The sequence below is a fragment of the Salvia hispanica genome, unplaced genomic scaffold (genome assembly GCF_023119035.1).
Source record: "Salvia hispanica cultivar TCC Black 2014 unplaced genomic scaffold, UniMelb_Shisp_WGS_1.0 HiC_scaffold_1347, whole genome shotgun sequence".
In the NCBI taxonomy this organism is placed as follows: Eukaryota; Viridiplantae; Streptophyta; class Magnoliopsida; order Lamiales; family Lamiaceae; genus Salvia; species Salvia hispanica.
The window spans coordinates 1-23284 of NW_025951635.1; the positions used below are offsets into that span (position 1 = coordinate 1).

Consider the following 23284-nt stretch of genomic DNA (forward strand, 5'->3'; position numbering starts at 1 on the left):
TAATAAGATCATCACTAACAATCATTCATTATTTAGAATATATAGTGCATTACAAAAGAGAATTATTCCCTACCATCATGGCTTCGGTTCCATTCGTCTACATCTCAAAACGTGTAAATATGGATTAAAGCGTGCAAATATTTAATTGCGCCTGAGCACAACAAAGATACCAGTGGAGCTTGTGTGAATTTGAGTGGATTGGAGCTTATGGTGTTGTTGCATGGTCCTCTCAAAAACTTGTTCCACAATCTCATTTCCAAAGTGATTGCTCAGAGTCCCTTCCAATCCTGCTCTAAGGTGCATTACTGCTATCTTAGTTCCCCCCTCCAGTAATGGCCTTTCCATCTTTTCCATTTTCACAATTTCAAAACATTTATTTTTCTCAATCAATCTCCTTACTTCCTCCACGCAAGGAAATACAATAGGAAAGTTGAACGAATCCACTCGCTCTTGCGCTATTACTCCCTGCACACAAATTCATATAATGATAAAGTGATGTTAAAACTGATAGTACGTACGAATACGAGTATACGACACCTCTTTGACCATGTCGATGAAGATGGACTCGATAAAAGTAAGCATCGAAGCTAGATGATGTTGCACGTCTCTGCTAGGCACAGCGGCCATGTTAAACAGCATCAGCCCTCCCACCGCAATCTCCCGAGCTCTGCATCTGAAAAACGCCTCCATGTCTTCCTCGAACTGCGCTTCATAAGCTCTTGCCACCGCATCGGGGGCGCCACTGTAGTGGATTTTAGCAGCGTTAGAGCACTCGGGCACCTTGGATAGCCAGTTGAGCGAGGCCGAGGAATAGGCGATGTGGATGGAAGAGGAAGGGAAGAGCCTGCCGTAGAAGGAGCCAGGCACGGCCGCCGCAAAGTAGTTCCTGTTCCTCCCATGCTCAGGAAGAGAGGCGAAGAGAGTGTTGAAATCATTTCCAATTCGATCGTTGAACGCAACTTGGAATTCGAGGCTACTGTTGTTGTTACACTTGCGTTGAACGGCTTCGATGATGGTGTCCATGGCGTAGAATGTGTTGGGCCCCACCGAGCATCCGAGGTCGGCAACGACGAAGGTGTTGTTGGAATCACACAACACCTTTGGTAGATCAAGGCTCTCCATCACTGCCTCTTTTATTGCATCTTCCACAATAAGCGCCCCTTTTCTCTGTATGTAGTTTAAGAAACAAATTAGTAATTAATTGAATCATAGGGAGTATAAAACATCAAGAAATTGGAATTTAAGTGAACCTGCCAAGTGGAGTTTCTAGCGTAACTATATGTGCCGCTGCCGCCATTCATCGGAGATATTGATTCAGCCATTATCAGTTATGCTATTGATTTCAGAAGCTCAACTTGCACGATTCACATATCTTCATTGTCTATTTATACAATTAAACTAGTCATTAATTAGCTCAAATCGTCATTAAAATATACTAATACTCTCCACATGTAGTAGTCTTCAAACTAGTTGTTATTGACTAATCCTTTTTAATACCTTACCCAACAAAATGACTGCACCACTGTGGAAGAGAGGGATTACTAACTCTTCTACATGCAGTAGTATTCAAACTAGTTGTTGTTGACTAATTCCTTTTTACTCCCTCCGTCCCGGATAATTCGTCCCACTTTGACCGGGCACGGGTTTTAAGAAATCTAATGGAAAGTGAGTTGAAAAAGTTGGTGGGATGTGGGTCCTACTTTTAAAGTATTAGTTTTATAATAAAATGTGAGTAGGAATGAGTTAGTAGAATATGAGGTCCACTGCCAAAAATGGTAAAAGTGAAGTGGAACAAATTATGTGGGACGAACTAAAATGGAATACTGGGACGAATTATCTGAGACGGAGGGAGTAATACCTTACATAGTAGTATTCAATAACATCATCTTCTTATTAACAATTTTAACATCATCTTCTTATTAACAATTTTTGGCCAACTTAATTAACGTAATATATATACATGTTGACAGTTAAACTTTATTTGATTCCTCACCTACTCTGCTATTACTACTCTCCTAACTAATTTACTACTAAAACTTACTAGTCATAATATAATAAATACCTCAACTTTCAAAAGTTATAATTTCATTTCACTCCCTATAGTTTTGCTTACCGAAAGGAAACTACAGTATATTTGAGTGGATAAGATATGAAGATTGTAAGTACTCCGGTTTATATGCTTCTATTCCTTACGTCCCAATCTAAGAGAGACGTATTCCTCATTTTGTACGTCCCAAACTTTATCCTCTTATCTCTTTTACTTTATCTCTATATCTTTTTCTTAATTTAATATACCTCTGTTGTTTTATTCTCTCTTTCTCTTTCTTACTTTAATCTCTCTTTATTTTATATACTCTCTAACCTTCCTACCCCTCCGTCCCATAAAAATAGCCTTCTTTTTCCATCTTGGTCCGTCCACAAATCAGATGCTGGGCTGGTTGTGAAATAGGCTCGTCCGCCTTCTCGGTTGATGGCACGGGCGCAAACGTCAATAGAGAAGTTGATGCTGGCTCGGCAAAGTAAGCTGTTTCTAAGTGGCTGAGGCGGATTAGTTGATCTTGTATGCCCTAACCGCCTGAAAGTCCTAAGGCGCAGGGTAGTACTTGGGCTATCGGCTGTAGTAGGGCTAGAGGCTTTAGCTTCCCTATCTATTCCAAATATTTTTGGTAATTCTTTTCTCTCTTACGAGTGGGTGCAATTCTCCACGAATAATACTCCAAGCATTTTTTCTTTCTACATCTCTCGTACTTTACCAACTAGTATTAACACAAGTGCTATGCACGGGACATAAGGGTTTCAAATAATAAATACAAAATATAATGAATAAATAGAAAATAAGAATTCAAAGCAACGTGAAGATTTACAAACACAGAAATGTATTTAGCTTGTCACATTCTAAATGAAGAATTTATTACTCCCTAATGAATGTAATATTTCAAATTCGACAAACAATTTTATACAATTTTAATTTATGATCTAAGTGGAGTAAAAACAGTAAAATTAATAATGACAAAGAGAACATGTGTGACTAATTATCAAATAGTATGAATTAATTAGAATAAGATATACAAATAAAGAAAATATGTGTGAGTACGTGGAATGCATATACTAGTGATTGTTTTTAATTTAGATTGAAAATACAGAATAACTTGGATGATATTTAGATGTTTTTAATAAGTTTAAGATAAATTATAAAACTTTTTAAATATTTTTTCCCATATTGCAAAATTGAGTATCGTGAGCAATAATAATAAACTTTAGATATTTTATTTATCAAACTTCATTAATATACATAAATACATGTACAATATTTTGAGAAGCATAAAAAAGAATGATAGAAAAAAACAAAATCAAATTAATTATAACTATGAGACAAAAGAATCGGAAATGAATAAGGATGAGAAAGAATTGAAAACTAAATATGACCGCGAAAGGGTAATAAAAAAAAAAGGAAAAGTAAAGAACATATTACAAATTGATATAAAATACTATAGGTTTTGATGACTTTACACAACTCATGATACATTGCCAAAGACTAAATAAACATATCTAATAGTAGAATAAATCAAAGTCAACTCAATTATACTATCTTGAATAATGGATTTGAAGTCTCTTTTTTTTTGTTATTTTAAATGAAAGGAGGATGATTAAAAAGTATTTTTTAAAAATTATATTAATAAAATAATCACTTTTTGTAATCAGGGCGGACACACATGCAAATGACTAGGGGCTTAAGCCCTTAATAAACATAATTTTTTAATATTTTTTCGTTGTAATGTTTTTTAATTTATATCAATTTTATCTAAATTTTTATACAAAAGCCCTTATCCATGAGCTAAATTATACATGTATATAGTTTAAATAATTTTTTTTATTAAAATAGTCCAGTGATGATTTTTGCATCCGCACATGTTAGCATTATTCTTAATTTACATATAGATACTTCTGTTTTAATATTTCATAAAGTATTAACGCATAAAAAAAAATTTAAATTACTATGTGTTTTGTTAGTAATCCATCATCTTCTTTCTTTCTTTATTATTATTTTTATTTATTCCTTTTGTAACCCATAATATATAGTTCATATTAAAAGACTCAATCCAACATTCAAACGTGTCCATTTGGAACAACCATTATTTAATTTTTTAACTCATAGTAACTAAATATTCTTGAATACAAAATAAAATTATATAACAACCATTATTTAATTTCTTAACTCATAGTAACTAAATATTATTGCATACAAAATAAAATTATACTCCATTAAAAATGGAGCATTATTGTATTTGTATCATAAGAAATACTATTCCAAGAGAAACAATCATAATCAAGAAGTCTATATTATATTAATTAAAATGATATCAAATAGGAGTAGTATAAAATTATATACTATTATTATTTAAACTTTAAATTATAAAACTTTAAAAGTCTATAATACATTAAAGTTCCAAATTAAAATTTAAACGGTATACATATATTAGTAAGAATTTTTCAAACTCTAAAAGCCCAAAGTATACACTATGTAAACTATATTTTTAATAACCCTAAATAAGAATAGCGCCCATTTTTTTCACTTTCTAATTTAAAACTTATGTTTTGGTCTTTTGGTATTCAAACTTTCACAAATGGACAGATCGAAAGATTCTACATCTGGAAAGGGCATCAGAGTAGTCGCCGGACTCCGAGCAGCTAAGAAATGACCTTATGAGATAAGCCTGCAATCAGAAAATTAGTTCAAATGAAGTCATAGATGCAGTCTCAGAATCACTACATGTTTCACCGGAGTGGTCGCCGGATTCCGGAAAATTACCTACGTGAGATCAGCCTGCAATCAGAGATATTAATTCACATTAGTTCACATGAAGTCTTAAATGATGCATATTGCAAAATTTCTTTGAGAAGTGTTGCGGGCAGCAATGCATTTAACCAATAGCTTTTGCTTTTTCATCCGCCAATAGTTTTTGTTTCTTATTTTTTCTTATGATTTTTATTTTATTTTTCAAATATATGTTAATAATTGATACTCCCTATGTCCGCAAATAGGAGTCCCGTTTTTTCAGTTTAGTCCGTCCGTAAATAGGAATCCCGGTTCACTTTTACCATAAATGGTAATGGGATCTCACCTTCCACTAACTCATTCCACTCATATTTCATTTAAAACTAATATATACAAATGAGACTCATATACCACTAACTTTTTTCCACTCACTTTTCTTAACATTTCTTAAAACTCGTGCCGCCCATAAATGGGACTCCTAATAGCGGACGGAGGAAGTAATCAGTTAATCTCAACCAATAGATAACTTTTCCCGTAGAAAAGGGTATACAAGTTATTTCACCCAACTGGCAATTTAGATTATGATAGATAGATGATAGATTTCACATTAAAGTTCGTACCTTCCCCGAAGTCCCTATTTTATGGGACAGAGACAATGTAATAATTTAATTCACTAAACAACACCGCCTAAATTCTTATGTCAAAATAGAAATGTTTCACTTAAGCACGGAGGAAGTACAATTTAATTTCATTGGTCGCGTAATACATAAAATTCCGTGCCAAAAGCAAAACTTTCATTTCTAATGGGACGTAGGGAGTAATAAATACTCTATTCGTCCCACAATAGGAGTCACATTTGTTGTAGACACGAGTTTTAAGGAATGTACAATATAGTGGGCTGGAAAAGTTACTGGAATATGAAACCCACTTTTTTATATTAGTTTTATAATAAAATGTGAGTGGAGTATGTAACATCCTTGGCTAAAATATATATTATTTTATGAAATATTTTTGTACATATATTTGTTCCTAAATATTATATGTAACAGCCTGCCCTCCTAGGGTACAATAAATGCGGCGGCTGCTACCCAAACGGACTCCAAAGAAGTAAATATAGGCTAGGGTTTCATTTAAAGAGTGTTGGCCAAAAGATTTGAAAGAAATATCAGAGTATTTAAAGAATTTTTTAAACCCGGGGGGAATTTGAAAGAAGAAAAGGTGTCAAAAATGAGATAAAAAATGTCTTAAGAGTACGACAAAAATTCCAAGAAAAAAACCAAAAAGAAAATTAAAAGAAATTTAAACCCAAAAGAAATTTTTATGAGTATCAAGATTCAGCGGAAAACGCCCAAGAGAAAGAATAGCTATGTATGAAGACATAACTACGCTTGAAGTTCAACATATCCATATTAATTAATTATCCTCGCCAACACCCGCCCCCGGGTCTTTCCGTTAAACCCCCACATAAGAAAAACAGGGGGGCCCGAGTATTTTGAAATACTCGGGGGCTCCCAAAACATTTTATAAGTTATGCCCCCCTTTTACCAAGGAACTGATTTTGGCTTAAAAAAGGGAAATTTTCACGAGTATCACAAAATATATTTTCATGGACCGGCCCCCAAAATAACCCCCCATTTTCTCATCAAATCACAATTTTCCATGGTCGACGGGGGTGGCCACATTTTCCTTTCGCCCACGAGCCCGGGCCGACCACAAGGACGGTTTCCCGATCCCATCGTGCACAACCCGGTAGGGCTTGCGGCCCATACTCGCCCCCAATTCGTATAAGCATATCAAGTATCACTTTAAAAAACAAAAAAGGGGCATGGCATAACAAAAAAAACCACCCTTATAACACCAAACAACTTTTTCAAAAAATAATAGAGTTTTTAAAAGCCCACCTCGACCGCTTAGTTTTAAGAGTTTCGCTTCCATCCGCCCAACCAAAGTTTCACCTTTAATCACATGGCACATATCACAAATTAAGTTCAATCCCACTTTATCATGCATGTCTCAATACCCCTTTTTCCCTTTTCCATTGATTTATCTCATCATTACTAATTAATCAAGACTGTTTATCCCAAAGAATATTTAACCATCAAACACACCTACACAACACGCCACACACACCCACACGACACACACACGCCACACACACGCACACACGCCACACTCATACACACGAACACATTCCCACACCCCTTTTTATCCCACTTTCACTCAACTGGGATGAAATGGGGTTCAAGAAAGACCAATTAATCGGTTAAAGAAAGAAAAGAAGAAGAAGAAGAAGAATAAGGGGGAACTCATAAACAAAATCCCTTTTTTAGAGAAAAACAATGGTGAAACAAGGTAGACCCCGTTCTTCGAATTTGGTTTTCAAACTTTTAAATTTTTCTCAAAGGAGAAAAAATTTTTAAAAGGGGAAGAAAAAAAATTTTGAGAGAGGGGGAAGGGGGGGGGGCCCAAAAAATTTTGGGGTCTAGGGGGTCTTCTTTATTTATTTTTGCTAAAGAAGATTTTTAGGTAATTGAATGAATATTTGGTAAGATCTTATTCTCCACGATTAAATAAATAAATATTGTGAAGTAGGGAAAGGGTTTAAAAAAAAATAGATCCTAGGGCAAATCCCATAGGTTTCTAAAATTAGGGTATTTATTTAGCCGATTTTTTCTTGAATATATTTTAAAGGAGTAGAATAAAATATCACGGGGCAAAAAAAAAAATATGGATTCTCCCAACTTGGGGGCGGGGGGAAACCCCCATGCCTATTTAAATAAGGCATGGATTTTTGAATATTAACTAAAATAAGGAAGGGGGAAGATCTCTTGAAGTATGGAAAGATTTGGGAGAAAAATTAAATTCCCCCGGGATGAAAGGAAATCAAGTAAGGGATTAACTAAAAAAAAAATAATTTCTTTTTTTTCAAAATAGGTGATTTTCGGAAAATCACCAAGAAACAAAGGGGCCGATTTTTTTTTCTTCAAAAGGAAATATTTTTGGGGCTTGGATTTAATTGGGGTAAAATCCCAAGAATTAAATTAAATCCGGGAAAAAAAATTCCTTTTTCCAAAAGGCCGGGGTCGGAAAAATTTCCCAAAAATTAGGGGGAAAGTATTTATGAAAATTTTCTCTAATATTCTCACTACCCTTACACAATTAATTAAAAACATAAATCTCAAAAATTTTATAAATCACATGCCACATCATAAAAAACAATAAGTTTGACTTTTCAAACTTTCAACGCAAACCCCAAATCAACTCGACCATATCATCTCAAAATAAATGCATTCTCGATTCCACGTCATCAACAATAAATTCTAGGGCTCTAAAAAAATTTGGGTTCTAAACCGGATGTAAAATTATAATGGAAACTCTAAATTTGTTAAGTAATTTAGTGGGCGTTTTTTTTAAAAAATTATAATATAATGTATGTGGAAGTGTTATATTGTTAATTCATAACTTAATTTCTAACTACAAATAAATAAAGCTATTGGATATTCAAATTAAGGGGTTAGATTATTAATTCCTTAAATAATACATCAACTAAAAACGTCAATTTTTAAATCCATATTATTTTTTTCCCAAAAAAAATCAATTAACTACATATTTAGTTATAATTTAAATTTTAAAAAAAAATCCCAAAACTTTTTAAAATTTATATAAAATATATCAAATTAAAAAATAATTTCATAAGGATTCCAACAATCCTAATGCATATGTTTTGAAATTTTAAAATTTTAAAAAAATTTCAAAATTTTTTAATTTTTTTTGCAAAAATTTTTAAAAGTCAACCTACTATATAAAATATTTAATATAATACATTTAGAATGTCAATATAAGCAATGAGTTAAAATTCTTAAAGCATTGGTTGAATTCTTAAAGCATTGTGTTGGGCATTCTCAAAGCAAGGGTTTTAATTTTTAAAAACTATATTGACATTTTCATCCAAAAATCTAATTTAATTTTTTTTTTTTCTTTTTTATTTTTTTTAAAATAAAAAATTTCATGGGAAATTTAGAAATTTTCCTGCTTTTTAAAAAAAATTTAATGATCTTAAATTAGTTGTAGTTAGCAATTAAATGATGAAAAATTGATCACTTTCTCGATATATATATATATATATATATATTTAAAATATTATTTAAAATATAAATAGATAAGATTAGGGACAATGTAAAAAGGTTTTCATTTTTAATTTTATGTAAAGTTAAAAAATAATTTTTGGGGGAAAAAGGGAAAAAATAAAAATACCAATAATAATATTAAGTCGGTTTGGGGGGGATTTATCTTTAAAAAAAATGAGAAATTAGAAAACATATGGAGAGAAAGGGTGGAAAAAAGAGATTTATTAGAGAGGAAAGAAAAAAAGGGAGAAAAAGAAAAAAGTTCTCGTTGATATACATGTATACGCCCACACAAATTATTAGCTATAAACTCGAGACGGAATCTTGATTTATTTAGAGTATATCTCATAATCATAATTAAGTGAGTATAAATTACATTTTTTAGTTTTACATATTTTACACTTAATTGCTATACGTTAGATTAAAGTGAATATATGGATTATATGATAGTGAATTTAATATAATTATGTGTTATTTGAAGTTATTTTGTAGAGTAGGATATGGATATATGATTGGTATAATAGATATCTCAGTGGTGCAATTTATATATTTTTATATGACATTAAAATTATTTGAATCATTTGGACTAAAGAGGATATGTGATAATTTTGCTCCGAGTCCGATATCAATGCAAAGGACCTCTGGGTCATATATACAATGGCAATGACTTTCGGTCATATATATATATGTATGTAAAAACGACAATGGGACCTACGAGGTCATATATACAATGGCAATGGACCTACGGTCATATATACATGGCAATGGACTTCCGGCTCATATATATGTGTACAATGGCAATGGGACCTACGAGATCATATATACAATGGCAATGGACTCACGGTCAATATATACAATGACAATGGACCTTGGGGTCATATATATGCATAAAGGCAATGGGACCTACGAGTCATATATACAATGACAATGGACCTATGGGCCATATATACAATGGCAATGAACCTTCGGGTCATATACAATGGAATCCCGGCAATACAGACTTGATTTGTCACAAAATAATAAATTGAAAGAGAGGCATATGCATATGGATTTGAAATTTGTTTATTTATATGTGCGGATTTAGAATACTTGTAAGTAAGTCTAATAAATGATGGATTTTGTAATTATAGTATTTGGATGGTAGAATGGTTAATATATAAATTCTTTTCTTAAATTTGTATTTGTTTATTATAAATATATACGTTGAAGGGTTGGGGTATGAAGTGAGCAGGGCCGGCCTGTGCTCACTTGGCAAGTGAGCCTGGACCGAGCAGGGGTTTTGTTTAAAATTTTTTATTTATGTATATTAAAGAGAAGCTAACAATATTATATGTCAAAAAATACTACCCCGTCCCGAAAATAGGACACATTTGAATGACACAAGTTTTAATGTGAAATTGGTAAAGTAAGAGAAAATGAAAAAATGTAAGAAAGAACTAGTGTTAGTGGAGTCCATATTATTATTAAGAGAGAAGATAAAAAAGTAAGAGAGAAGTAGTGTTAGTGGAATGTGGGTCCATATTATTAGTAAGAGAAGAGAAAAGTAAGAGAGAAGTTATTGAAAACTTTCTTTTTAAATGCGCTCTATTTTTTCGTGGTCAACTAAAAATGACAAATTTGTTCTATTTTTAGTGGACGAGGAGTATATAACTTGTATTATATCTCATTTACACTAAATCTAACTTATGCTAAAGTTTATTTATCGACTTTGTATTAATATAATTTTGCATGCTCACTAAAGGCAGAACCAATATTGTTATTTTTAATAGTAGATGACGACATATAAGTTGATGTTGTATTTTTAAAACTAAAATTATATGAAATAATTAATAAATTTAAAGAATTCTAGAATTATTAATCAAATATTGAGATTTGAAACATAATATTTTAAAGATAAACTACAAAATCATCTTTTTACATTTTGGATATAAAAATATAAGAAAAAAATTGGATGTAGTCAAGATAGATTGTTGCATATACAATTTACTTGGAAACTTATGTAAATATTAAACTATTTTGTTTGATTCCATTCGGTGACATCCAACAAATTGTAATGATGTAAAAGTTTAACATGTCTCATGGATAAAATGACTTACATAAATATATAAATATACAATTATTAGTGGTTAATTATATAATTATATTTTTAAAATGAATTATATAATGTAGGCCTCGATTGGCACTGGCAGGCTTTAGATGGTCCTAGTCCTATGGGGGCTTGGGTTTGCAAAATAGCTTAATTGGAGCCCATTTCAACCAATGAGCCCAACCGCACCCGCTTTGTTTCACTGATGGGCCGGGCTTGGATCGGCCCATGGGCCAAGGCCGAGCTGCCCGGCCCGAATTAATAACCTTAACAACTTAAAACCTCGCCAAGGCCCAACCTTAATTTAATTTAACCCAAACTCAATAAATTAGACAGTTACGAAACCTTTAACAACTTGATATTGTTAGGCCCTAATCCAAAAAAAAAAAGATATCCAAGAACCTTAGTCCAAAACAAGAATCGGTGCTTCCCCATATGTCTCTCATATCATATGTCGAATACGAAGATCATAACATCTTCAGGCTTGTAGGCTCCGTGATGTTGTGACACACACTACATGCACACATATACTCAAATTCACTGCATACACACAAATCAAGTTTGATGTTTCCATGATTTTTAATATGTCAACATGATTTGACTTGGAGGTCCTAATAACATGAATGTATCATTATGAGAGCATGACTTGAAGTCCAAATATATTCACTAACATATGATTCAAATGTCCCCATTTGACTCAAAATTTTATGTTGCACGCACAATGTGACTTCTCCAATTAGCAGCAGAAGCATACTTAGAGAATCGCAAAGCACAGAGAATGGTTGTTGTGAAATGCAAAACAATGAGAATCAATTGTATTGCTTCATTAAAAGGAGATAACGAGTTCATCACTAATATTCATTTAGTTCATTACGTAGTTTTATTGTAGCGAATAAATAAAAATCCATCAACACTATTAACTACAAATGGATTATTCATTTGAATTATTTCATCTTAATAACTGAATATAGTTCATTATGTAAGAGAATTACCCCACGAGAATTACTCCACACTGACAGAATGCAGTTAATATTGAACTAAGTCGTGTAGTACTTCATTGAAAGGAAATAATTAGATCACCACGAATGTAACATTCATTCATTATTTAGTAAATATAGTGCATTACATAAGAGAATTATTCCCGGCCATCATGGCTTCGGTTCCATTTCTTCTACATCTCAAAACGTGCACATATGGATTAAAGCGTGCATATATTTAATTGCGGCTGAGTACAACAAAGATACAGGCGGAGCTTGTGTCAATTTGAGTGGATTGGAGCTTGTGGTGTTGTTGGATGGCCCTCAAAAACTTGTTCCACAATCTCACTTCCAAAGTGATTGCTCAGAGTCCCTTCCAATCCTGCTCTAAGGTGCATTACTACAATCTTAGTGTCCTCCCCTTCATTGCATTTTCCACCTTTTCCATTTTCACAATTTCAAAACATTTATTTTTCTCAGCCAATCTCCTTATTTCCTCTATGCTAGGAAATACAATAGGAAGGTTGAACGAATCCACTCGCTCTTGCGCTAATACTCCCTGCACACATCAACATTGATAAACATTTTCAACCCACTTTCGTTTACATTTTGCTTGAAGTAAAACGATATATACCTCTTTGACCATGTCGATGAGGATGGACTCGATAAAAGTATACATCAAGGCTACAGGATGTTGCACGTCTCTGCTAGGCACAGCGGCCATGGTTAACAGCATCAGCCCTCCGGCCGCAATCTCCGAGCTCTGCATCTGAAAAACAGCTCCATGTCTTCCTCGAACTGCGCTTCATAAGCTCTCACCACCGCATCAGGGGCCCCATTGTAATGGATTTTAGCGGTGTTAGAGGCCTCGGGTACCTTGGACAGCCAGTTGAGCGCGGACGAGGAGTAGGCGATGGGACGAAGTGGAAGGGAAATGTTGGATTATTGATCGGAGATGACTAAGAACGGCGAGAAGAAGAAAATGAGCATGGCTAGAGAGTTTCTCTGAGAGAAAATCGTGTATTGAATCAAATTGGGGAAATTGCAATTACATTTGGAGAAAAGCCCTAATTCCCTTCTTAAGCTGAAACTAACTGAAAAAGTAAATCACTTAATTGCATCTAAGCTATTAATCCTAATAAATCTCCACCTTCATTGCTTAGATGGAATGATCACTAATTGCACACACTAATCAGCTTAAGATAGTCTTCAAACTTCTCCTTAGCTAATGGCTTGTCAGCATATCTGCAGTGTTCACCTTGAAAAGCTTGACTCTTTCTTTCTCAACTTCCTCTCTATCAAAGTGTAGCCGCACATCAATGTACTTGCTATGCTCATGAAACATTTGGTGCTTTGCCAAACTCAAAGCCCCATTGTGGTCACAGCCTATAGCTATTGCCTGTTGCTCCACCCCAAAATCAACAGCCATTCCCTTGAGCCAAAAACATTCATTCACAGCTGATGTTAGTGCAATGTACTCGACAGCAGCACCAAACATTTTCAAAGCCTTTGCGGCTGCTTCTGCGGTAGCAAACTCAATGTGACCAAAGCCCTGAATGAATTATCTGGACCCATTGCAAAACGGACATCTACAACTTCCCCAGCAGATTTGAAGAAGTTCTCAACATCAGCTTGCTCAACAGAGAAAGTTAAGTTTCCAACAAATAGAGTTTTTGAACCTCCAGATTGCACATTGGGTGTGGAAGGCGTCTTGGGAGTATTGTCAACATCCATCTTTTGAGTGTCTCCACTTGTTTTCTTGGGAGTTTTGGCAGGTTTTTCATCTTCTTCCTCAGATGACTCTTCAGAACTCTTCTCGCTATCATCAGAACTCTCCTCCTTGGCCTTTTTAGCATCTGCAGTAGGTCTTTTCAATGAAGCAGCCTTGGGTGCTTCTTCCTCATCAGAGCTTTCTTCTGATTCGGATTCATCACTAGACTCCTCTATCTTCTTGGGAGCTGCAGCAGGGGTGACATCCTCATCAGAACTGCTATCATCCTCAGATTCAGAGGATTCCTCTTTCACCTCTTGTATCTCCTTCTTACAAGTTCCAGCCACTAGCATGTCATCAAGCGTATAATAGTAGCTCGTTGAAGTCCACTCCATATTCTTGAGTGAAACCTCTAGCAACCAAACGAGCCTTGAATCCGATTTGCTCACCATCTGCAGATTCAGTTATCCTTTTGAACAACCATTTACTGCTAATGATCTTCCTGCCCTCCACTTTATCAACCAATATCCAAGTACCATTTTTGATAAGTGCATCAACCTCTTCTATCATTGCCTTTAGCCACTAATCTTTCTCTTCACATTGCATAGCTGCTGCATCGGAACTTGGCTCTAAATAATAGATGTGTTCAGCCACACATAACGCAAAATATAGCATTTATCTGTAACTCTTTTGCCATGAGTTGAATGAACCTTAGAGAATGTAATCTCCTTATCACGACCATACAAAATCGCATCTTTCAACTGGTCATAGGAGGAGCGCATTGAGGGCCAAAATAGCCTTATCCTCATCGTTGACCTTGGTATCACAAGCCACCAAATCATCTACAGCCTTATTACAATCCTTCAGCTGCTCAAGAATTGATTTATCACCAGAAAAACCATAGGAATATACCCTTCTTTTCATGTATAATCGATTAGCCAGAGACTTACTACAATATATCTCATCTAAAGAATCTCAGCCGCGGTCTTCTCGCTCCTGAATTTCTCTCAAAACCTTATCACCAAGGCTCAAGATCACCGCACCATAGGCCTTGAGCTGCATCTCAGCCAGCTTGCTGTGCCTTCTCATCCAAAACAGGTGCCTTCCTTGTACTCTCGGGATCGGGCTTCTCCAAGACTGCTGCGCATCCCTTCTCGATCAAAATTGCTTTAATCTTCATCTTCCGTAGGCAGTAGTTGTTCTTCCCATTGAATTTGTTTGACTCCAAAAGCAATGCCATTCTCGAACAGATCTCCGACTTCTTTCAACGATTCTCCTCTTTCCACAGACGGCGCCACTTGTTGGATTATTGATCAGAGATGACTAAGAACGGCAAGAAGAAGAAAATGAGAATGGCTAGAGAGTTTCTATGAGAGGAAATCGTGTATTGAATCATATTGGAGAAATTGCAATTACATTTGAGAATAACCCTAATTCTCTTCTTAAGCTGAAACTAACTGAAAAAGTAAAACAATAAATCCTAAGGCTAGGATTTAATCTTCATTAGCTACATCATTGGACGGCTCTGAGACAGCCATTTCACTCTCACTTAATTGCATCTAAGCAATTAATCCTAACAGTTCATGTTCTTCCCATGCTCAGGAAGAGAGGCGAAGAGAGTGTTGTAATCGTTGCCAATTCGATTGTTGAACGCAACTTGGAATTCGAGGCTACTTTTGTTACACTTGCGTTGAACTGCTTCGATGATGGTGTCCATGGCGTAGAATGTGTTGGACCCCACCGAACATCCGAGATCGGCTACACGAATGTGTTGGAATCACACAACACGTTTTGTAGATCAAGGCTCTCCATCACTGCCTCTTTCTATGCATTCTCCATAGCAGCTGCCCCATTTTTCTGTATATATGTAGTTTAAGAAACAAAATAGTACTCCCCTCCGTTCCCTTATAGTTGAGCGAACTTTTCGGCACGAAGTTTAAGAAATGAATGTTGAGTGTGTTAAATTAATAGATAAAAAAGGTAAGAAAGAAAAAAAAGATAGAGAGAATAAAGTAAAAAGTGAATAAAGTAGAGAGAATAAAATAAGAGAGAGTAAAGTAAGAAAGAGAAACAAGATTAATAATAAAAATTTAAATAGAATAATTATTCATAGTATTTTTATGGAACAAATTTTTTATTCATTTTATTTAAACTATCATAATGAAGATAAATAAATTATTCTTTTTTTACATAGTAAAAATTGGGAAAATACACTTTTATTTGAAAATTCTCTCGTATTACGTTATATATTTTTTAACCCATCGGTATTTTATTGTTAATTTCTAATTTTTAGTTTCGCAAGTATTATTGTACTTATTGATTGATAATTCAAAAGGGAAAAATTATTCGTTTACAATATATAAAAATATTTCATTTAAATTTCTCTAATATTAGTATTTATTTGTAATAAACAATTTTTATCTTTTATGAATTTTATTTTGCTAGTATATGTTCCATCCGTCTCCTAAAAATAGAAACTTTGTCATTTTTTGTCCGTCCCTTTAAAATAGAAAATTTTACTTTAGGAAATTTCTTTCTCTCTAATGAGATGGAACCCACTTTCCACAACACACTTTTCTTTCTATCTATTTATTATTTTACCAATTTTGCATTAAAATTCTGTAATTTCAAAGTTCATATTTTTAGAGAAGGAGGGGGTAATATTTCTTTATTTTGTATAGAGTAAAATACATTGATAAGATTCAAAATGATAATTTTACATAATTAAGAAACTATATCACTGAATGATATTACGTGAATGTATGACATTTCTATAAATATTATTAATAATATAATATGGGTCCTGAAATTTCATGATGAGAAATTGTTGAACTTAATGCATAGCACTTGCTAAGATCATGAAAATTTGATATTATATGATAAATCACAATATTTTTAATATTTCAACTGTTGTATTATTTTAATATTAATTTTATAATTATTTTCATAGTGCGTTAAATAATACTACTACTAATAGGAATGGTATGATGATAACGACATGTAACACCAACATGTGACATATATCGTTTAATTGTATGACAACCAGATAAACTAATATATTTAAATTGTATAATAAACCCTATAAATTTTAGACTCATTATAAAACTATTTTATAATTAATACTCTTTCTCCCATTAGAAATGAAAACGTTCTTTTCACACTGTTTTGAAAAAATAATAATAAATAGTTAAATTAGAAAAAATATTAAGTAAAAATAAGAATAATATAAAGGGGACTCTCTTCTACATTATTCTCTCTCTTACTTAATTTTATTTTCACTTTAGTTATTTATTATAACTTTTCCAAAACAAGTGTGCAAAAGCAAACGTAATTTTAATGGGACTAGAGTATTTTGTTATATTTTATAGTGCATCAAATGATACATGAGAGATAATTCGATGGTGGAAGGTCATCGCACTCGATGTTCACCTAGGCTTGTGACACATTCTTCAAGTGTATTATTAATTAATATATTCAAAACATACATTAGATAATTATATCTTCGTTCATGTAATATCGATTAATAGTATTAAATGACTATGTATTGATCTTTCATTGCATATTTCCCATGTGCTTTTATATACAAAAAAATTTGAAATCACAGGCTTCAAATTATATTCCAAATCTCAAAAGGTAAAGTAGTTGAAAGAAATAAAATAAAATACAATGTACATTACAGATCCAAATTAAAAATGACAGTATAAAATAATTAATTTTTAGAATAAAAAGATAATTTGAATAAATTTATGAAAGAATAAGTTTATACTAAATTGTTTTATTGATAAAAACGTTAAGTAGTTGAAGGATAGTGGAAATATATAAATGTTCTAGCAAAAACTAATCTATAAATAACGTTATAATATAATATAATTATATTATTTTTAAAATTCAAATTTGATTTAATAAATTTAATTTAAATATCAGTATTTTCATGTCTTTTTTATTTTTTTTTTTAACTTACTTTTTGTTAAAATTAGAAAAAAGATGATGTAATTTTTTTTTAAATGTCTGAAAATAAAATTTTTATTAAAAAGTATAAGCCTTCTATTTTTGAATTTTATTTGCAAATATTATTTTTCATTCTTTAATCAATACGAGGGGCTATAATGAAAAATCGAGGTATAACTAAAATAGGTAAATTCCTTAATTTTTCCAATGATAGAAAAGGACTAAAATACCCAAATTGTATATACAATTTTGTTAATTTATCAGTACTCTTATCATGCATAATAAACACATGCATTATCCCTCAACCTATTTCAAAAGTTATAATTTCATTTCACACCCTATAGTTTTGCTTACCAAAAGGAAACCACTCCATATTTGAGTGGATAAGATATGAAGATTGAAGACTACTCCGGTTTATATGCTACCATTTAAATTTTTTGTCTCGTAATATAAGAATATTACTCCCTCCGTCCCACTTTAAAATTCCATTTAGTCAGACAAATTTTAAGAAATGTAAAGGAAAGGGAAAAAATATAGTGGAATGTGGATCCTACTTTTTTTTTAGTATTAGTATTATAATAAAATGTGAGTAGAAAAATGTTAGTGGAATGTGGGGCCTAATACTATTTAGAATATTCCAACCGGGATCCTAAATGGACGAGGGTAAGATATGTTGGGGTTGGCAAAGCGGTAGATATGTTAATAATATCCAGCCAAAGGTCTTAGGGTTAGCCTCGGTGTGACGGCCCTTTTAAAATTTTTGTTTATTTAACCATAAAAAAAAGAATATGAAGATAGACGGATAGTAGTCTATGTTTGTTTGAAACATACCGGCCAAAAGTTCCCTTGAAAAACATGTTTCAACCATATTTGTAACTACTCATATATCTAGTTAATTTTATCAAAATATATTTTTACCCATCAATTTTTTTAAACATAAACAAAACATAAATATGCCCACTGGGAGATCTAGGAGGGGCAAGAGGGCGGTCCGCCCTCCGTGCGACTAATTTCTTTATCCGAACATAAAATTACCATGCCCCCCTCTCTATTTGCCCCAAAAATTGGAAAAATTTATTATTTTCACCCCAAACCAACCTACTAGTATATATTTTACCCTCTCCGTTTTGAATTCTGGGTCCGCCACATATTGCCTCCATATTTCTCATATATCTCTCGTTGAATTGATTCTCACTTTCTGTCCAACTTGACTCCCCTTCAACTTTCGGTTCTTTCTTTACCCCCATTTCGTTTTTTAATTAATTTCAGGTGAACCAAGGTTAATTTTCATAACGATTGTTATATACACGACTTTTTTATGGAGTGTTTTAGTTTACAACCATGATATAAGAAATTATTTGTTCAATCCAACACACAAACACTAGTTATAATTTTTGTTTTGGACGCATCAACACACAAACACACACGTTAAATTAATTTAGTTAATTATTGATCTAACGACACCTTAATTCATTATTTGTACATAATGATATATTGCTAGATATAATAAATTATTTGTATTTTTCAATGATAAATGGTGGACTTCAAATATGTTAAAAATAAAAATTAGTTTGAAACATATAACATAAATATAAATAGAATGAGTGATCGAAATTTATAAAGGAGAGAACAATTATTCTTCAAGGATAGTTTAGTCATTAATTTAAATTAATAAGGATAATTTTGACAATTATAATTTTATCTTTATTTGTAATTTGTTGTACCAAACATTTAAATAGGATAATTCATAATTATCTTAAGCTATCAAACACACAATCAAGATTAATTAATTAATCAAAACTATAATAACTATCACTGAATTGTATCAATGTCTAAGTCGAAACATGACATAGCTACCAAATGACGCCTAAAATGTATGAATGATTATTTTTGCAAACAAATTATTACTATTGCAAAAAAGCAGCAATCATTTTTAGTTTCATTGACAACAAAAAGATAAACGGTCACTCACCCTTAAAGCCCTTATAAGGGGAAGGGTTATCCATACTTATAGAGAGTCGATCATCACCAAGTCGATTTGGGACAAGATTTAAGAGTTTTAACATGCCCCTCACGTGTGGGCGGAATGACACATCGAACTTCCATCATATGGGTAGGAAGAGAAGAGATAAAGAGATAAAATCCTATCATCGACTGGCTCGCTTCATACCATATGAATCTCAGCTATGATAGTACATAAAAATAAAAATAGTTAATGAGTTAGCTGGAACATTTATATTTGAATAATCCTGTGTATATAGTTGTACAATTTTTGAGCTTGCAAACATTTATTGATATGATTCTACCTTTGTTAAAGAGAGAAAAAAGTTATATAATTTACAATAATACAAAGGATGTCATCAAATATGGATTAAAGCGTGCGTTTATTTAGTTGCGCCTGAGCACAACAAAGATACCGGTGGAGCTTATGTCAATATGTTTGACTTGGAGGTTGTGTTGTTGTTGGATGGCCCTCTCAAAACTTGTTCCACAATCTCACTTCCAAAGTGATTACTCAAAGTTCCTTCCAATCCTGCTCTAATGTGCATTACTGAAGTCTTACTATCCCTCTTTCCTGCAATTTCCACCTTTTCCATTTTCACAATTTCAAAACATTTATTTTTCTCAAGTAATCTCCTTACGTGCTCCACCAAGGAAATACAATAGGAATGTTGAACGAATCCACTCGCTCTTGCGCTAATACTCCCTGCACACACCATGTTCAAACACTTAATTAATGGACTATTTGATACTACATTAAAAGTCCACATTCACTTTTTTAGTAGATTACAGACTATGTAAAAGTAGATTCATATTATACTGACATTTTTAACCCTTTTAAAAAAAAACTTGTTCGGGATAAAAGGAGTAGTACAAAGCAAAAACGATATATACCTCTTTGACCATGTCGATGAGGATGGACTCGATAAAAGTAAACAATGAAGCTATACGATGCTGCACGTCTTTGCTAGGCACGACGGCCATGTTAAACAGCCTCAGCCCTCGGCCGCGATCTCCTCGCTCTGCATCTGAAAAACACCTCCATGTCTTCCTCGAACTGATCCTCGTAAGCCCTGGCCACCGCGTCGGACAGCCGCTGTAATGGATCTTTGCAGCGTTCCACGCAGGAGAGCCTCCGCGGTCAACCCTCGGGCACCTTGGACAGCCAGTTGAGCGAGGCCGAGGAATAGGCGATGTGGACGGAAGAGGAAGGGAAGAGCCTGCCGTAGAAGGAGCCCGCCACGGCCGCCGCAAAGTAGTTCCTGTTCCTCCCATGCTCAGGAAGAGAGGCAAATAGAGTGTTGAAATCGTTTGCCTACTCGATCGTTGAACGCAACTTGGAACTCGAGGCTTCGGTCACACTTAAGTTGCTGCACGGCACCGATGATGGTTTCCATGGCGTAGAATGTGTTGGGCCCCACCGAACATCCGAGGTCTGCGACGACGAATGTGTTGGACTCACACAACAGCTTTGCTAGATCAAGGCTCTCCGCCACTGCCTCTTTTACTGCATCTTCCACAATAAGCGCCCCGTTTCTCTGTATATAGTTTACAAACAAATTAATTAATTGAATCATACTTATAAAACACCTAGAAAATGGAATTTAAGTGAACCTGCCAAGTGGAGTTTCTAGCGTAACTATATGTGCCGCTGCCGCCATTCATCGGAGATATTGATTCAGCCATTATCAATTTTGCTATTGATTTCAGAAGCTCAACGTGTACGATTCAGATATCTTCTTCTTCTTTTTATACAATTAAAAATAGTGATTAATTAAGTACAACTAGTAGTATTCAAAGTAGTTGTTGTCGACTAATTCCGTTTTAAAACTAATCTTACCTTACACATGATATATATTTAATTACATTATTATCTTTGTATTAATAATTTTTGGCGCATCTTGATTAACATAATTTAATTATACAAGTTGACAATTCTACTATATATGATTCCACACTACTCTGCAAACTAATTTAAACTAATTAGTCATAAATAAGTAAACACATGCATTATATATCCCTAAACCCATTTGAAAAGTAATAATTTCATTTCACTCCTATAGTTTTGCTTCCAAGCAACAATAGTAATATTACTGATCCCAATTGATTTTATGCTTTCATTTTGTAAAAATAATAATAAATAGTTAAAATGGAGAAATAATAAAGAAAAAAAGAGAATAATATAGATAAGACTCTTCTCTACATTATTCTCTTTTTACTTTATTATTTCTGCACTTTAACTATTTATTATCATTTTTACAAAATGAGTGCTTCAATGAGATCAAGCGGGACGAAGGAGTATAAAATAGTTCTATAGGATGCAATAGGCCGCAAAACATACACCTCATTGTTGTTGAGGGAACAAATTTTAAGCATTGTAATGTCATTTAGGCATTTCCGGGGATTCAAATGAATTGTAAAATAGTTTTAGTTATTCTAATTATTTAAAATTATTTACTTTATTCTTGTATTAATATAGCAATTTAGAATAAAGTAAATAATACTCCTTCCATCCCACTTTATCGGCCTCGTTGAAATATTCCATAAATAAAAATACGCCTCATATTATACTAAATTTTCCACTCACATTTTATTATAAAACTACTAATATATAAAAGTAGGACACACTTCCATTATCTTTTTTCACCAACTTTATTTTACATTTCTTAAACCATGCAACTCAAATGAGACTTCTAAAGTGGGACATGTGAGGTAATAAATAATAATATAATGAATAATGTAAAAAAATTATGAAATGTCAAGCAACGATGTGTTTAGAACATAACGGTCGATTTAAAAATTTCCGAGCACCCAGTTTCTCGGAAATATTTAATAACACCAAGCACCCATTGGTGCTCGATAGTTTGAGCACACACAAGTCCTCGCAATTCGAGCATAGATGGGTGCTTGGAAACTCCAAGCACTTATTGGTTCTGAAACATTCGCCTAGGTATTGACCATTAAACCCGTGCCCACTAAAAAATGTGTCATTTTAGTCGGGACAAGGGGAATAATTAACTAAAATTTGACCAAGTTTCATATTTTATATAGCTATTATCTCAATAAAAATTTTCATATAATTTCCACAAAAATAATTGCAAAATTTAATTAGTTAAAAAAATTGACATAATGAGTAGATTATAGTTTTAAAAAATTAGATCTCATTATAATAGAATCAACTAATTATGTCCAACTTTTTAACTAATTAAAATTTTATAATTGTTTTTATGGAAATTATACAATTTTATATTATTTTGCAATACGATAATAGCAGCTCCAAAACCTAACGACCCGCCCATCTAGGGGATAATAAATCACGGCGTTAATTAAGCGGACTTAAATGCATCAAGGATCATAGGCTAGGTTCCATTTAAGAAGGGGTTTAACCAAAACATTTAATGAACAAATAAGTAGAAGAAGAAATAATGCCTTAGCAATGAAATCCAACAAAGGCTATCACCAAATATGCTCCAAAATAGCAAATGTTCCAAAAGTAATTCACTGTTGTATCTAACAATATTCCCACGTAAATAAAAGAGTTAACCCAACCAAAAGATCACAAGTTTCATAATGTAGCGAAGCGATCAAGAGAGAAGTGAAGCTATGTATGGAGACACAACGACACTTAAGTTCCAACAGATCATGTATTATTTCCTA

At 33.1% G+C, this 23284-nt stretch overlaps 1 protein-coding gene across 2 annotated transcripts; it reads right to left on the bottom strand.

Annotated features, from left to right (window-relative positions):
- Window positions 1-87: 87 nt before the first annotated feature.
- LOC125198286 (loganic acid O-methyltransferase-like) lies at window positions 88-21331 on the bottom strand. 2 transcript variants are annotated; one of them, XM_048096665.1, is made up of 3 exons: window positions 21242-21331; window positions 538-1167; window positions 88-465 (listed from the first exon to the last, which is right to left on the bottom strand). In XM_048096665.1, exons 1-3 carry the CDS (start codon window positions 21311-21313, stop codon window positions 142-144), a joined length of 1026 nt encoding a protein of 341 aa, XP_047952622.1. In that variant the 5' UTR covers window positions 21314-21331; the 3' UTR covers window positions 88-141. The 2 variants fall into 2 exon arrangements, with proteins under 2 accessions (XP_047952622.1, XP_047952621.1); XM_048096664.1 differs by lacking the exon at window positions 21242-21331 and adding an exon at window positions 1251-1358 and having other exon boundaries at window positions 93-465.
- Between the last annotated feature and the right edge of the window lie 1953 nt (window positions 21332-23284).